At 47.9% G+C, this 16,351-nt stretch overlaps 4 protein-coding genes across 4 annotated transcripts; 2 read left to right on the top strand and 2 right to left on the bottom strand.

Annotated features, from left to right (window-relative positions):
- Nucleotides 1-773: 773 nt before the first annotated feature.
- On the top strand, nt 774-2,476 carry BGZ61DRAFT_362481 (cytochrome P450; the record flags this gene model as incomplete). The annotated part of the gene is made up of 4 exons (XM_046241368.1): nt 774-1,032; nt 1,077-1,786; nt 1,842-2,263; nt 2,311-2,476. 4 exons carry the CDS (start codon nt 774-776, stop codon nt 2,474-2,476), a joined length of 1,557 nt encoding a protein of 518 aa, XP_046099470.1.
- Nucleotides 2,477-4,765: 2,289 nt separating this feature from the next.
- Nucleotides 4,766-6,214, bottom strand: BGZ61DRAFT_459390 (pectin lyase fold/virulence factor). The gene has a single exon (XM_046246906.1). It carries the CDS (start codon nt 5,953-5,955, stop codon nt 4,966-4,968), a length of 990 nt encoding a protein of 329 aa, XP_046099469.1. The 5' UTR covers nt 5,956-6,214; the 3' UTR covers nt 4,766-4,965.
- Nucleotides 6,215-10,143: 3,929 nt separating this feature from the next.
- On the bottom strand, nt 10,144-12,476 carry BGZ61DRAFT_459387 (benzoate 4-monooxygenase cytochrome p450). Its single transcript, XM_046246905.1, has 9 exons — nt 12,229-12,476; nt 12,033-12,177; nt 11,832-11,982; nt 11,595-11,776; nt 11,428-11,534; nt 11,257-11,367; nt 10,812-11,207; nt 10,571-10,749; nt 10,144-10,513 (listed from the first exon to the last, which is right to left on the bottom strand). The coding sequence occupies exons 1-9, from the start codon at nt 12,289-12,291 to the stop codon at nt 10,294-10,296; spliced, it is 1,554 nt and encodes a 517-aa protein (XP_046099468.1). The 5' UTR covers nt 12,292-12,476; the 3' UTR covers nt 10,144-10,293.
- A 519-nt stretch (nt 12,477-12,995) lies between these two features.
- Nucleotides 12,996-15,634, top strand: BGZ61DRAFT_459384 (amino acid permease). The gene is made up of 10 exons (XM_046246904.1): nt 12,996-13,151; nt 13,209-13,229; nt 13,282-13,330; nt 13,384-13,459; nt 13,518-13,708; nt 13,765-13,799; nt 13,859-13,979; nt 14,034-14,377; nt 14,436-14,558; nt 14,635-15,634. The coding sequence occupies exons 1-10, from the start codon at nt 13,053-13,055 to the stop codon at nt 15,214-15,216; spliced, it is 1,641 nt and encodes a 546-aa protein (XP_046099467.1). The 5' UTR covers nt 12,996-13,052; the 3' UTR covers nt 15,217-15,634.
- The last annotated feature ends 717 nt before the right edge of the window (nt 15,635-16,351 follow it).

Here is a 16,351-nt window from a genome sequence, read left to right as displayed (position 1 = left end):
CCGGTGTGCTATTTCTGCATATTGCTAAAAGTTGCAAGATCACAAGCATGTGAAAGTGTTCTCTTGTCTCACTAGAAATAACCCAAAGACGAATTCAGCGTAGAATAGAAGTATGGCGACAGTCGTGTTATGGGAAAAATATGCTTGGGCAAGGGGAACAGTCTGGATATGCCTACTTGCTAATATGCGCTTCAGTCTCAGCATGATTGGAACTCATATTGTTATGAATGATAGCACCCCAAGGCCGCATTTCTTGTTCGCAATAATACCTTAGGAACTGTTGGTCCCAGGCCAAGAATCTTTGAGAGAGTACGTATTCACAAAGTTCAGGAAAAAGCATGTAAAATACACATACTTCAATGTACATACACCTGTTCTGTTGATCTCGTTACTGCCAAGACTGCCGGGAATCCGAATGATCAGAAGATACTTGGACCTGAAACATTGAAGATGAAGAAAAGACACATGTACGAATCATTAACGTCATACCAATGCATTCATGCCCAACCCCGCAAAGGTTCAATACTCACTGTCTTTTCACGTGCGTCTATGACCAGCCACATTTCCAATCGTATCCAATCAGAGAACCACAGTTATCAAGCACCCATTCCTACGCTATAGGAATGACTTGGCTTTAAGCCAAAAGGCTTGCTTCAATGTGCTAGGACGATACAAATATACATGGGGATACGTAATACCAACCATAAAAATAGCTTTGCTCAAGATCTTTCTTCTCCGTCGATGTTTCACGACAGATACACCCGCTTGTCAACATGTACACATTTTCTACCTCTGCATGGAATATTGACAACCTGAAGTTTGTCATCTACCCAACCGGCTTCGCCTGCGTCATCATTCTGTGGGCGATATACTGCATTCTGGTTGCTCTATACAAGGTTTCACCTCTCCATCCGCTGTCTCACATACCAGGCCCAAGACTAGCGGCCGCGAGCTACATCTATGAAGCCTATCATGACTGGTGGCGAGGAGGGAAGTTTGGTCATGAGATACGTCGAATGCATGAGTGTTATGGTGAGTTTTGTGAATCATGCTTGAGTTTCGCTGATGATAGTTAGGTCCAATCGTGAGAATTAATCCCGATGAGCTACACTGCTCTGATCCCGCCTTTACCGACCATATTTATGCTGGCTCAGGGCAGATCCGCGATAAATGGTTACATCAAATGAACAGCAGCGGCGTTGGCCCCATATCGTCATCAACTTTCTCAACCATCCCTCATGAACTCCATCGCGTTCGCAGGGCCGCAGTATCGAAATTTTTCTCGCGCCGACAGGTCCTTCAATACGAAGATGAGGTATATGAACTTGCTTGTCTTACAGTGGATAAGATGCTTCATTGGACCGGCAAGGAACCCTTCGACGTAAGAGAGGCCTATAATTGTTTTACTGCGGATGTTATTTCACAATACGCTTTTGGTCAGCCAGTGGGATTTGTCTCACAAAGTGGTTGGAAGCCTAATTTTGCAACCTGGATTAAGCCATTTACCAGATGTGTGCATATGTTCAGATTCAACGCACCCGTCAGGATATTGGCTGGCGCTCTCCCTCGGTTTGCAGAGTATATGAGTGAAGACTTCAAGCCGTTTGTACGACAGTTGAACGTTACCATTCCAGGCTATATCAACGCGGCCAAAGAAACACCGGGCAAAGGAAGAATCTTCACAGAACTCATCCAATCGAACTTACTTACCGAATCGGACAAGTCTATCTCACGGCTTTCTGGTGAAGGGTTCCTACTGTTTGGCGCAGGCACTGAAACGACTTCTGTAAGTTACGATCTATCTGTTGAGGGCGAATTCCAGGTTTAATCATGACTCATAGGCAGTACTGGCTGTCACCACATACCGACTTCTTGCTGAGCCTGCGATATACGCCAATCTAATGAAAGATTTGGATGGTATCGATTCTTGCAACCTCAAATTGATTGAACTCGAGCGCCGACCGTACTTTTGGGCTGTCATTCACGAAGCCTTACGAATGATGCCTGGAGTTGCCATGCGGTCTGCAAGAATTGCCCGTAACGAGGACTTGATCTACAGAAGCCGAGACGGTGACGCGTGGGTTATTCCAAAAGGGACTCCCATCACAATGTCCTCAATGGTTAATCATTGGGACCAAGAACTGTTCCCAAATCCCGATGAGTTCCTCCCCGAGCGATGGTTGATAGATGGCGAGCCGAACAAGACCCTCCAAAAAAGGTTGATCTCTTTTGGCAAGGGTAGTCGTTCATGCCTTGGCGAGAAGTAGGTTGTTCATTCTATTATCACTTCAGGTACTAATGCAAACATAGCTTGGCATATTGTGAGCTATATATCATGTTGGCGTTGATGGCATTCCGTGTTCTCCCCAGAGCGCGCCTACACAATTCGACCATTGAAAATATTCAGTACGATCATGAATTGATTGTGATTCAGTCAAAGAAGGGTCCGATTTCAGTCATGCTAGAGATATCGTAAGGCTTTGTGTTGCTCTGTCGATCGCGATTCGTGACGACAGGATTATTAGTTCGGGATGATGGACGGGTGAAGCTGCTGAGGAGCTTGCCGTTTGAGTACATTGTAACTTTGCCTTGGACACCAATACTAATTTGTTTCAATAATGTTTTTCCTCCTCCTTGATCATAGACACGACGACCGGGAAGGCTAGGATCTTCCTCTAGTTGGTCAATACGTATCCCGCTTCACCGGACTAAGCATGGAGATGTCAGAAAAGATTTGCCAGCCAAGTAAGTGAAATACCTCACCCCAAATTCGTGATTTTATGAGTCTACTATTGTCCACTGCTTGGCGGAAACCCGTAATAATTCCGAGTCACTATCGGAGACGGGGCCGAGGCTTTGTTCTGATGCCCTCGCTGGCAAGTTAGACGACCACCCCCTCATAGATCTATTGACTTGATATACCGGCAAGGCCCCAAGGAAGACGCTGGGCTTGTTGATCGGGCTTGATCCGAAACTGGCCACGTGGGATACGTGTCCGCCGGGGACTCACGGTCTGACAATAACTGGTTGATTTGTGTCATTCATTAGCTGTATTCTATTGCTCAATGCCATGCAACGTGACTCTGTTTGTGTGTTGAAAAACTGCCGTAGTGCTCCTCCGTATGCTTATTCACTCGCCACCGGAGTATATATTCCTGATAATTGGGACGATGTCTGAAATGTGCACATGTGAGAAATTTCGCAGCAAAACCGGCATAGGTCCTCCTTGAAGGGGAGTATATATATGAGTGACCCTGAAAACGACAGTCACATTAACGACATCCGATAAAGTCATACCTGTTTCGGTACGTAACAGATACGAAGATGGACTCTTGCTGGTGATGTTCCTTGGAAGCTTGGTACTAGCTAAGAACAGTATGATTCTCGTGAAAGTCGAGTAGAGCAAACTCGAAGCCCTTGCTTCTCTCAATTGGGCCAGCGGCGGAAGGACATCGGGTCATTAGCCTGTTGTACTTCACGCAAGAACGATTCTCGAGTTTCTCAAGTTCCCGTACAAATATTTCCTTGCGCTCGTCGGTGGCATCGACTCGAAAGCAAAAGAATACTGCCGTAGAACCATAGGGATCAGGTTCAGCTTAGATAAGGGATAGATCAATCGAATTATATTAAAAACCAGACCTAGAGATGATATTGGCTCCATGGCTGAAGAGTGACCACGAGAAGAAGGCTAACATTGCAATCTACGGTGAGGGGTTGTAATTTAAGAATTGTCTACACGCGATAATTCGCTGCTGGAAGCTTGCGGCCCGAGTTTCCAGGGCTCCCATGTTCGTCAGAATAGAGTAGAGCTATGTGGTCCATGTGACGAGATGATCTAAATGTTATAAGGCTTGTGCACAACATCATGACTAAGGACTTTTGTAGCCAGGAGGTCAGCCCCGGACATGGCTAACTCACTTGATCAGCACTAAATAACGACGTCGAAAAATTGACTTCATAGATCTTTATTCAGAGATTCAATCAAGCTAGAGTGTTATAACAGTGATAGTTACGTGACGTCTAAAACCTTAGCTCAGTTGTACTCACCCATCGTTCCAATACCTGAAATGGTACTGTGAGGAGGTGAGTCAGTAGTGCAACGCGAATATCAACCCCACTGTTACAATTGTGACTGCACCTCCAAGGGGTGCTGGCTGGGAAATGGTGTATGCCTTTGGCTAGGCGACTTTGCAGAGCTGAAGAGTCACTACAAGCCAATATTTGTCAACTGGTTTGGACCACGGTTGCAAGGAGCTGGCAAGCCCTCCATCTTCAAGCCACAAAAGAACACCTTAAAGACCATCTGACCCCCAACTGCGAACCTAAGCCTAAAATCGATGGGCATTCAAGTTATAGAGTAGGACCTCATTAGGTTTCTTTTGAGCGTCTCTGTTGAAAGAGAATAAAGTACGTTGATATCTAGACAGGAAAAAGGACAGTCCCAGCAAAAACGAGCGGTAAGAAGCGAAGCCCTAAAATCCACAGAGAATGCAAAGCACCTCAATCAGGAGGAGTGGTGACAATATATCACTTACCTAGTCTAATTATAGAGGAGATACCAGTGGACAAACTCGCGGGAGACAAGGTCGACCTGCAAGAGAGATTTTGCGAGGTAGCGCTGAGCGTTGTATAGAGGCGATGTCCCTAGTTTTCTCTCCAAATGACTTATTACTCGCTCAGTGTACAACGCGTAAGGATTTCCCTGATAAAGCTTAATGATTACATTGCAATTTTAAAACAATCGATGTAGTGCACATGCGACATGTTTAGGTAATGAATATTTATTTTACCTCAAAGTAATATACAACTATGTACCTAAGTGATCGAGTTATTACATTGAGCTCGTTCTCTTAAAATGCCGCAGACCTGGGCTAAAGACCCGAGCCCATCGGTGATGCGAAGGCAATACACACATATTCTCCCAGTTTCTCGCCGGTTTGGCGCCCCTAATGGAGAGTTAGAAACTTAGAAGGAGAGAGTGTTGCCAGCAGCTCCGTCAACTGCGCTCTTAACGCTGGCGCTGCCGACAAGAGTGTATTGGTAGGGGACAGAGAAAGCGCTGCCCGTGGGGGCATCGTTGGTGCTGTCACCAAGGTCAACATCGTTGACAGCGGCAGTGCCAGTCTCGTCAGAGTCCTGGCTGGTGATGGCCTTCTTGACATTCTCGAACTGGGTAGACTCGACAAGGACCTCAGCACCCATGCGAGTGTTAACGCCAGAGGTTTCAACATCGGCGTAGTAGTTGTTGAAGATGTGGGCGGTACCGAATCGAACAGAGGGGCAACGAGAGCCAACGTTGGCCCACTTGTTGTTGGCGTAGGTAACGTGGAGAGCGCCGGTATCCTCATCAGCATTGCTGTCCGAGTGGCCAACAAGCGAGTTCTTGTAGTGGTCGTGGAAGTAGGTGTTGGACACGGTAACCCAGTCGGCGGCGTGGGTAATGTCGAGGAGACCATCGTAGAAGTCCTTGCCGTTGTCTCGGTCGGAGGAGAGGTCGCAGTGGTCGACCCAGACGTTGGTGGAGGCCTGGATGCCAATGGCATCGCCGTTGTCGGCGACAACCTTGGAGATGGCAAGGTTACGGACGATGACGTTGGAGACGTCCTTGATGTAGAGACCGACTCCAACCAGCGAGGCGCCGGCGTTGCCAACAATGGTCTTGTCAGAGCCAACGCGGATCTTGGCGCCGCCGGAGATCTCGCCCTCGACAACAATGACGTAGGCCTCGTCAGCCTCGGCAGCAGAGCTGAACTCGGAGAGCGAGGATACAGTGGTGGTGGTGCCACCAGAGCCGCCAGTAGTTCCGCCGTTGGTGCTGGCGTAGCCAATGTCACAGGCGTCGGTGATGGTGGCACGCTTGGCGATGGAGCGGTCGACCTTGTGGAAGGTGGGCGTGGGGCTGGCAACGGCAGCGCCAATGACGGCGGCCAGCGGAGAGTACTTGGAGAATCTCATGATGAATGCTGGTGGTTGACGAGGTGTTGAGGTTTGTGGTGGTTGTATAAAAGAGTGAAGCAGCAAGTAATGCAGGGAACCAGTCCACTGTGAAATAGAAACGAATGTTGGAAAAGGGTGGAAAGAAGGAAGCTGAGATGGACGAGTGTCTGTCTTGGGGAGGAAAGAAAAGACTGAATTAGAGATGCCATCGCGAGTCTTTTATATCCCATTGCCTCACCGCGGCGTGCGGTAGTTGACGATGTTGGCCGGGATTACAGGAGGCTCAGTTGAGCGAAGCTAGCGGGCAGACCAAACATGGCTCAAGGCGGGGCCAAAAAGTGCACGAATGACAAGTATTGCCGGGTGGAGGCGTCGACCGCGAGAGGCCCGATGTGGATGGGGTCACTGTTGGGAATTGAGTGTCTTTGGCGGCAGCATTGCGTGGCCATGGCTGGTTTGGACACGGAACGGCGTCGATATCCCATGCTCGAAACAAGGTGACTGAAACGGGGAAAAGGGATGAAACGAGGTCATCAAGGGACCCTTGCAAGCAGCTGAACTAAGTCGTACTACATACTAAGCATCAATGGCAAGCATCAATGGGAAGCTTGGATGTCATGGATCATGATGGATGTCACGGCCACCGATCCCCCCGGTGTTTATGCTCCAATCAGGTAATACCGCCGATGATTCCCGATTTAATCCATCACTCACATTGCTTGGCGCGATGGGGGTAGAATTGATCGTCAAGCCGAGTTGCTTGATGGAGGCTGATCCAAGTGACCATTCCATTGCGACTCAATTCGCCTCACTAGCAACACCATCTCGCAAGACGCGCCATCTCCTCATCACGCCGTCTTCCAAAGCCAGGTTTCCGGAGCCCATTTCCCCGTCCGAAGGGAACAAGACGGAAACGATCATCGCCAACAAAAACTCCGTCGCATTCCGTGCCTCCCTCCTGGCCCTTGCACCGTTTCATCGGGACCCAGTATTGCGGTGTCGGCGTACATTTAGTGCATGGTAGGCCTGCACGGGCTCAGCGTACAGGGCACTTATGGAGGCTCGCCTGAGATTCACGAAACCCATCTTGCCGCGCGCAAATGAAGACATGACGCAGTGCGTGCTGGTTGGTGGTGGAGAAGCTAGCAGCCGCCAAGTCTTGAGAAACATTGAGCAATGAGCCTTTTGAAGATGAGCCCATTTCACTTATTTTCAGAGAGGTTTCACGGTCCGATGGTGGGGAGGGGGAAAATACTTCAAAGCAAACACACCAGAATTGTCTGTTTCTGCGATGAACCGCATTTCCCAACGAAATTCTATGTGGATGAATAGAACGGGGACTACATACAGGGACCATCGAAGGCGGCACCCAAACGCTAGAGGCCATTGGAGGCTTTAAGAGACGGCCGGAAATAGTACGTACGCGTACAAACATGCCTGTCACAGTATTCGGCGGTAAGCTTCTCCAGGAGTGAAGCTAGGTGACAACGAACATTCGCCCCTTTTCCTGTCAATGTTCCAGAGCTAGGATCTACCCGAACTCCACACCAAACGGGAACTTGGCACCTCAACTGTGTGGTCGGGCTACGGCCCTGGCGTCAATAATAAACGAAGATAGGATGTAAATCTACTTGGAGATTATAACAGCTGATAATGACGCACTAAGTGAAGATACGAGAGGATTGTTTTAATATTCCAGCTATTTAATTCTTCTGATTGGTAAAATCCGATTTAAAGTGCCTTCCCAGGTAGCATATCGATTTGGTGAAGTTTGATGCATCCACCTAGTCACATAAGCGTAGGGTAGGTAGATGTGCTTGTTGAACAGGAATATCCGGAAATACGTGAGCTCTCTAGCGGAGCGTTCCAATTTTGCAGTTAACAGTGCTTTATTGAAGAGGACAGTCACCCCTCATTCATTTACCGCGGAGTTCTCTCCAAAATCTCACCCGGATTCATTTTCTCCAAGGCTTATGCTACGTCATGTTGCGATCTAATTTCTGCATCAATGATTAGTGACAGTGACATACAATGACCCACCATCGGGTCATTTTCCATTTAGAGTACCTAATTCGCCGTGATGCTTAAAGAAGGAACCCTTTAAGCATATCATCATCAATGTGGGACTACGCCCTAGTTGCTCGTGTTTTTGCCGTCTTAACCGTGAAATGGAATGACGATCCACTAAAACCACGTACGCGAGCGCTTGGCGCGTTGCAATTGAAACACCTCCTGTCAACGACGGCACCCAGATGTAGTCGGCGTTTTTAATACTTGAGCTAGATTACATAACTTCATTCTGATGGATAGCTTGGCTCGAATCTATCCTTGTGATACATCATTCTGGGAGTGGCATCTCAATCGGCTGCTTAGGTGGGCCATGCATACCTGGATAACAACACAGACCCGCTCATGCTACCTCGCCTGACAGCGTCGACGGAATTTGCGAGGTGACAATATTCTACATCCATGACAGTTCCTCAGTGGGTTTACGTTGCGAGGGTCATCTATTTTTATTATTATTTCATTCATATTTTCTTTGTTATTTTGTGTGGCTTTTACTAAGCCATCGCTAAACCTCAGTTTACCAACATATTTATTCTTCGATGTCACAATATGTTGTAAAAGAGGGACATAGTTCCGAGAGGGGTTCTATAGAATCCCAGGAGTCCATAGAGTCCATCAAAGCCCGCTGTTCAGAGCTGCCGCCCTCCCAAAGTATTTCGGGCTTCAAGCCCATTTCTATAGCCTCAAATTTTCAGACCAGGAGGTGATTTGTATGTGAGCGCCCAACCCTCAAAAGCAAGCCTGGTTAAACGATTGAACCAACAACTGCTCTCGGCGGCGTGATTGATTTGCCAAAACTTCTGGTCGATGAGGGATACAGAGTCATTGTTGCCCCCGTCGCCATAACTGGGAGCGCGCCTGTGAACTGCACACGCAGCTCACTTTCGGGAGCTATATTGAGGTGGAAGCTGTTTTTGTTCTCTTGCCAACTACTCGTAGATTCAGGACGGTCTGCCTAAAATAGGCTATGTCAATGAGATATACTATGTCAACGTTGACTACGGCACTTATTTTGCGGCAGATCCAACTTCGACTTTTTGTCAGCTCACGAAATATCACAGAACTCACGGGACATCGCCATAGGTCTGGCGGCGAGGCTCTTCGCTACGGCCTCTTTCTACTAGATAAAAGAACTTAAGACCTTCAACTTGATCACTGAGGATTTTGCGAGAAGAAAGACGAGACATTCCAGGACATGGTCAAAAGCTTCGAATCCGACGACGGCCCTGTGTGGAAGTGCCTGGATTCTAAAAATACCGATCTCTACGACAACAAAATTGAAGGCGTTGACCAGCTGTCTGAGAAACAGAAAGCTTTAAAAGTGTCACCTCAAGTCTTCTACCTCAGTCTTTCATTTCATGAAAGAAATCACTTCCCAAAGGGTTGACCCGCTTGGGGAATCGAAGCACTTTACTCTTTTTCCACCAACATCGCGGAGCATCACGGATCACATCCCAATCCTAGGGCCGCTGACAAAGTTCTCGTCAATGCATTCGCGGACCTTGGATGCGTAGGCCTCAAAGCTGTCACCAAGTTTCGCTCTTTCGTAGAGTGGCTAGCCGAGGCAGTTGTCACACGGCTGCTAGAGAATATGGGCTATCATCTGGTGCTTCCTAAACTAGGGGCGTATATGCCGCGATACGATGTCATGCCGGCCTTGTTACCATTTGTATACGCTATGGGAGGTCAGAAGCTTACAGCTCCGCAGATGGAAATCCTGGGACCAGATCCGGGGGACTGGAACTTGAACGACGGTATTGTTAACATTGGATCTATGTCCGGCCTAAAGAGTTTTGTCAAGCGTCTCATCCCTCCCTAACTTTGATCTTGGAAATGCTGAAAAGAAGGGAGTTTACCGGCACCTAGGAGTCAGCGACCAAATAGATCATGCAGATGATATTTGGGTGTTCATTGAACCGCATACAGTGCGAATTATTCTCTATCTCATCATCTACCGAGTTGAATGCAGGGAGATCTCATGCAAGAGAAGTATTGGAATACCGCAAGCCTGATATCAAGACTTCCATTTGACAATCCAGGCATCTAATTAAGCTTCAATTTTGTGAATGGTACGATGTTTCGCTCCTGGGGCGCGTCTGATGTATGTATAGTCTTAGGGGAGAATAGTTTAGAAATATCGTAATTGTTCCATCATCACTAGGTTACCATCAATCATGAGATTAATATTGTGGTTGCACTGCCATCCATGCCATTAATCGAGTTAACTAAATAACTACTTCGACATCACAGAGATCGACTTCCTTGAAAGTCTTGTAGTTTGCGTGACGATCAAGGATCGATTTGAGTTGCTGGCTGTCTTTCTTCAAAGGTAACAAGCAGGCTTTTGTTTAGCACTGCAGCAACCCATTCTTTTCTGGCGGGTAGCGAGGCAAGGCGCCATTGAGTAGAGGGGTTGCAAACGACTGGACCGCCCTCTGAATCAGACGACTGAAAGCGAAATCGTCTAACCAGTTGTGATACACTGAGATACAGTTCGTAATATGAGAAACTTAGGCTGAAGTTAACAACTAGAAAGCACTCATTAGGCGGATAAGTGGAGGCTTACTGAACACCCATACAACTATTTGTTCCCTTGGAGAATGGTATGTAGTATTGATCCCTCAAAGAATCGTCTTTGAAGGTAGACCCATCGACTTCAATCCATCGATACGGGTCAAAAAGCTCAGGCATGGGGAAAGCTTTCTCATCTCTTAGGTACCAGATGGGGGACGAAGTTAAAATAGTCTGTTCTTTCGTAAGCATAGATTCCCTAAATGAGAACTGCAGGAAATTAAAGAAAGTTGTACCCCTTCTGGTATTTGGCTTCCAAACAACTCCACACCGCCTTCGGGAACAACCCGAGGCAGCATTGCAGCTGCTGTTCCTCCCCATCTAATCCCTTCCTTGACACAGGCTCGCAACCTTGGAATATTCTCCAAGACTGTCATTTCAGTAGAGAATTCTACTTCAAGCAAATCCTGATAGAGCGCATCCTGGAACAGAGGGTTCCATCCTAACGCAAACAAAATATGTGCAAGGGAACCTGAAGTGGTGTCTGTTCCAGGACCAAGATTTTCCTTCGCCTCTGAAAGTGCAGTTTCTGGGTGTAGTCCGGAGTTAACCAACACCTGGATCAGATTCGGGAAAATCGACCGAGAAGGCTTCGTAAACTCCATGGCTGCGCCCCAAGCATACTTAGTCCACTGGGCAACTGTTAGGTTCACATTCCCCATTTATAAGACTTCTTCTTACTTCGTCAAATTCGTCCAGGGCATGGCGATATAGGGATCGAATACCGGTCATCTGATATACTAAGTTTTCAAACTGCTCCCATGCTTCACAGGTAGCAGGAAAAGTTGTGAGCTATAAGTTGATGCTTCTTGTTAGACCATGAAACGGCGCCGCGCACTCACAGATACATACCATCGGCATCCGAGTTGCTTTCTCGTCATTCTTTGCCACCATCGCTAATCCATCACCTCGTGCCCAAGCATCAATTGCATTTAGCGAGTTTCCGAATGAGAAGCCGGCTATAGTTTTTGCGATGACTCGTTTAGATATGCTAACAGGGAGCAATGGAATTTGCTCACATATAATGTCGGCCTCCAGTGCCCGGCACGCTGAATTTATATCGATGGCTTTATTCTTCTTGACGAGCGCGTCCGCAAATAAGCGGATATGATGAACCATCAAAGACTCTAATTTCGGCATCTTGCTTCGGTTGAATAGTTGGCCCATCATTCTCCGTCGGTTGGAATGTTCCCGCGAATTACTTTGTGAGACAGTGAGTTAGGTGAGACGAGGACTAGTAGAATAACGAAGCCTACGTAATGGAAAAGAGAGCCGGATGCCCATCCTGCACAAATTGACCATACACTCTTGGGTCCTTTCGGAATCCACTGTTCACTTTGTGTACCGTGTCATAAACATCTAGAGAGTAAAAGGAGATCTCTCGTGGGCCTATTTGGATGAGGGGCCCTAAGCGCGTAAGTGAAAGTGGCAACAATCTGGTATCCAATGAAGCCAACCAAGTTTCTTATGTAGTGAAGGAAGATCCAGGGTGATAGTTCCCCAATATTCGCGAGGAAATGCCCATAGCAGCCGAGAGTATGGCGCACCTGCCCCTGCATTGGGAATCGCCGATAGCGGTGATGTATACGCTTGGAGGCAAAGCTCTCGGCGTATTAGCTTTTTGGTTCAATCGCAAATCATACACCGACTGACCTTGAAAAGCTGGAACGCAAAAACAATGAGCAACGTGCTGGTAGCGACTAAAATGAGGGCCATGGTGAAGCGGTTGCTGAATGAGTTTGAAACTCCAATACGACGGGCTGCCTGAATTTGTGGTCAGCCCAACCAACGGTTATCAATTTAGTATTTTAGACATGGGCTATCATGCAAGCTGGCAGGCACATTGCGTGATGTATCAATCCCGTTCGGACCTGCAAAGACCAAGCGAGTAAGCTCTAGACCGAGGCTCTTTTGCTTGAAGAAAGTGCCCATGACTCACATTATTGCAGTCGGCATGGATTGTTGCTCAGGTCACCTGCAGCGCCATCCAGTATGGTGACATATGGAGGCTCGATTGCGTAAACGTAAGCCCCGCAGGACTACTTACATGTTCAAAAGAGCCGACCTTTAAGAGGGTCTGCTTACCGGATTGACTGCCATAATAGGTTTAGATAGGTAGGTCTATTGGAAGATATTCCTTGCAGGTTAAATTTCCGTGTTGTCCGCGTGTTTTTGCTAGTCCCGACTTGCCATAAGACCGTCGCGGGACAAATCTCTATAGGCTTGACAATTACAAGCCTAACCATCCTGGTTCTGCTTCGGCGAATTCCCAGGTCTCGATTGATTCCACCATTACCACCCCCACTTTACGTGATCTGTAGACAGAGTCTCTATTGGGTATGGAGATGGGTGGACACCCAGAGCAACCGACTGCCCACAGCGTCAGGCCCACATGAAATGGGCAGTGCATTAAGTATCCCGCAAAATTCTGCGAAGAGGAAACAAAGTCAACCGGATCATTCCAGCAAGTATCAGTGATGGCCGACAAACAGCAAGACCCAGCAGGAATTCTCCCAGCTAAGGGGAAGGAGGGTGGAGAAGAACTTGAAGGGAATGCAGCTGACGCGCGAGTTTTGGTAAGAGTTGCTCATCATTTCTGGCCTCGAATTGTCGCTCATCAATTGTCAATACAGGAAAATCTCGGATACGAACCCGTCAGTTTGTTTACATTGAGTAATAGCCATACAATTTAATTGACAGCGTTAGGTTTTGCACCGGACCTTCAACGTCTTCCATAATTTCGCGACGACGTTTGGTAAGTTAAACCTGACCGAGATCTAAGATGAGCTCTTCACTTACTTTGGACAGCGGCTCTCTACTTTATTGGTGGTGTGCGAGTCACATTTTCGACTGGAATAGCAGCTGGAGGCAACCTTGCATATTGGTTTGAGATATCACCGCCATTAGGTTTGTGCAGTATTGACTAATTCATGTCTTGGCAGGACGAGTTTCCTGGTAACCTGTGTCTTCACTTTCATCACGGCCGCAGTGATTGCCGAAATATGCTCATCGCTGCCTTTGGCGGGCTCCATCTACCTGTGGGCTGCTGAAGCCGGCGGCCCGCGGTTTGGAAGGCTATTCGGCTTCGTTGTTGCATGGTGGAGCACTACAGCGTGGACGACGTTTTGTGCGAGTAAGATTGCATGATATCCCCCAATGGCATCATGTCGTCGTCTAATACTATTCCAGGCAATACGCAAGCTGCTGTCAACTACATGCTTTCCGTGGGTCAAACAAAGTGTTCAATCAATCCACATTCATGATGCTAATATGAGAGGGTTAGGAAATTGTCGTATTCAACGTCGACTTCCCATCTGATAGCTCTAGCATCAAGTTCCGTGCCGTGCAGTGGATCTGCACTGAGGTCATGTTGGCTCTGGCGGCAATTTGGAATCTGCTGCCGCGTAAGTATTGCCCACCCGTCGCGATCTTAGCTTTAAATCTCACTTTCTGGACAGCTCGTTATTTCAAGTGGATTTTCTACTTGTCCACAGGCTCCGTGCTATTGGACTTTGTTCTCAATTTAATTTGGCTGCCTGTGGCCGCCAGCAAAACCTACGGATTCCGTTCGACACACGATGCCTTCATGACCACCTATAATGGCACAGGCGCACCGGCAGGCTGGAATTGGTGTCTTTCCTATCTTGCAACTGCGGGGATTCTCATTGGATTCGATGCTTCAGGCCATGTTGCTGAGGAAACAAAGAATGCCAGCGTTGCTGCTGCAAGAGGTATCTTTTGGAGCACAATTGCAAGTGGACTGGGAGGCTTTGTTGTGGTGATCCTTTTTCTGTTCTGTGTGGTAAGTGTCAAGCTGCTAGTTCAGGAACGCTCCGGAAAACTAATAGGTCACCATTCAGCCCGATGCTGAGACGCTTTTCTCGTTTGGAGGCGCACAACCCTTCGTACCGCTATATGCAGCTATTCTCGGAGACAGAGCGCATATCATTATGAACATTATTTGCATCGTCGCTCTTTGGTTTGTATGGACACCTTCTCCACGATCCATCGGTTCCGTGGCTCCAAATTAATAATGTACTCATCACTAACCTACGACAGAATACGGCCATTGCCGTCCTAGCTGCCTCCAGGCTCGTGTTTGCGGTGGCCAGAGACGGAGTCTTGCCATTTTCCCCCTGGGTTTCTCGAGTTGTGGATGGACAGCCTCGCAACGCCGTCATCGTGGTGTGGGTGGTTGCGTCCATAATCACCTGTACCATTTTGCCATCATCAGTCGCCTTTACTTCCCTTGTATCTGCAGCAGGGGTTCCATCAGCCGCAGCATATGGGCTCATCTGTCTTGGGCGCCTATTTTTGACACCAAACAGATTCCCCAAACCTGCATGGAGTCTTGGCCGCCTCAGCAAGCCGTTCCAAGCCATCGCGGTCTTGTGGAACGGGTGGGTTGTGGCGGTTCTCTTTTCCCCATACGCTTTCCCAGTCCAAGGTTCGACTTTGAACTATGCCCCAGTCATCATGGCTATTGTCACAATCTTTGCGCTTCTTTCGTGGTGGCTCATCCCGGCCGAAGAGTGGCTTCCCAGCCAACGAATTCAAGCGACCCTTGAAGCCCCGGATATTGATGAGAGGCCGACAAATGCGGACCAAACATCCACTGATAACGAGGCAATTATACACTAGGTAATCTAGCGTATGGGGGATTGAACAAAGGGCCGGCTCTATTGATCACCACACGGCTGTTTGATGTGGGCATACTTTTGCTATTGATTCCTCGTACTGCCACTACCGGAGGATGTGTCACAGCCCTAGGCCGTGGTGCACCGAGCCTGAGGAAATACTTGAATTATCATCTGAGATAGGTTCGTCGAACGCTACACTACACTTTTTATAAGCGACATGAGATCCTCGGCAGTTAGCGGACTGGGCTTTCGACGAAGCAAGCAAGACCATCTTTCCATTCCTAATCGGTATATTCATATGTAAATATAGATATTGTCACCAAGTAAGGCAGCTGCCAATGCTGGCGATCCAGTTTCATAGTGTCATGTAGTGCAGGGTCTCAGAGCATCTTCAAACAAGTGGCTGTCGCAGTGATGCCACCAAGTTCCATCGCATTCAAAATTTCGCCAAATCTTGACTCACTCTACAATCGCCCGATGGTTCATCTAGATTTCGCTCTTCAGATCGCGTCAGCAGTATTCCTAAAAGTTATTTTGGAATTCTCGGTTATCAGGAATGTATTGGCGATTAGTGTGTCCTTGGCACTCTAAACAAGAACGTAGTGGCCTCTTTATGGTATGTGACTCGATCAAGCATTTCCCGTTTCGACCGTTTTGGCGTTCCGCGTGCCAAATGAAGTATGAATCAGCTTCGGGCATCTCAAGTACCTGGACGCTAAAGCAGCTGAGGGTGAGCCATTTGCAACCTGCCGTCACACCCACTTTCAGGATAGTGACAAGTTCACTAAGCTTAAAATCTTTGAAGATTTTTGTGTCAGCTGAACCGTTAAATGTCTTGTCAATATTGTCTTGTTTAACTCAAAACAGCCCCGTTGGGAAGCCTCTCCTGCGCCGTTTCAAAGCCACAATCAGACGCGTCAGCAGAAGCAAGCTTGGTAACTGGCTAGGAACCGAGCTGTTTGGCGAATAGCGGAACACACAGCGGAATCTAGATCCTGAATATGTCTTGGCCTTCCCTTAAGACACATTAACACAACGTGGTGGTACGGGTCGGCTGGTCTGGACCGTCCCGCGTTCCATCTCGGCATTCCACGCCTCCTTGGCATCGGAAGACGATATGGTATATAGGAAGCCGT

This window comes from Ilyonectria robusta, assembly GCF_021365365.1.
Source record: "Ilyonectria robusta strain PMI_751 chromosome Unknown BGZ61scaffold_22, whole genome shotgun sequence".
Classification (NCBI taxonomy): Eukaryota; Fungi; Ascomycota; class Sordariomycetes; order Hypocreales; family Nectriaceae; genus Ilyonectria; species Ilyonectria robusta.
The sequence above is the reverse complement of the archived record's forward strand: the minus strand, read 5'-3'. Positions and strand labels throughout refer to the sequence as shown.

Bases quoted from the DNA above. Each gene is read 5' to 3' on its own strand.
- BGZ61DRAFT_459390 (XM_046246906.1), bottom strand. From the start codon at position 5,955: ATGAGATTCTCCAAGTACTCTCCGCTGGCCGCCGTCATTGGCGCTGCC.
- BGZ61DRAFT_459387 (XM_046246905.1), bottom strand. From the start codon at position 12,291: ATGGCCCTCATTTTAGTCGCTACCAGCACGTTGCTCATTGTTTTTGCG. The intron at 11,368-11,427 runs GTATGTATCTGT...ATCAACTTATAG, and splicing joins AAGCAACTCGGATGCCGATG to CTCACAACTTTTCCTGCTAC. The intron at 11,208-11,256 runs GTAAGAAGAAGT...ACAGTTGCCCAG, and splicing joins CCCTGGACGAATTTGACGAA to TGGACTAAGTATGCTTGGGG.
- BGZ61DRAFT_459384 (XM_046246904.1), top strand. From the start codon at position 13,053: ATGGCCGACAAACAGCAAGACCCAGCAGGAATTCTCCCAGCTAAGGGG. The intron at 13,152-13,208 runs GTAAGAGTTGCT...TTGTCAATACAG, and splicing joins CAGCTGACGCGCGAGTTTTG to GAAAATCTCGGATACGAACC. The intron at 14,378-14,435 runs GTAAGTGTCAAG...GTCACCATTCAG, and splicing joins TCCTTTTTCTGTTCTGTGTG to CCCGATGCTGAGACGCTTTT.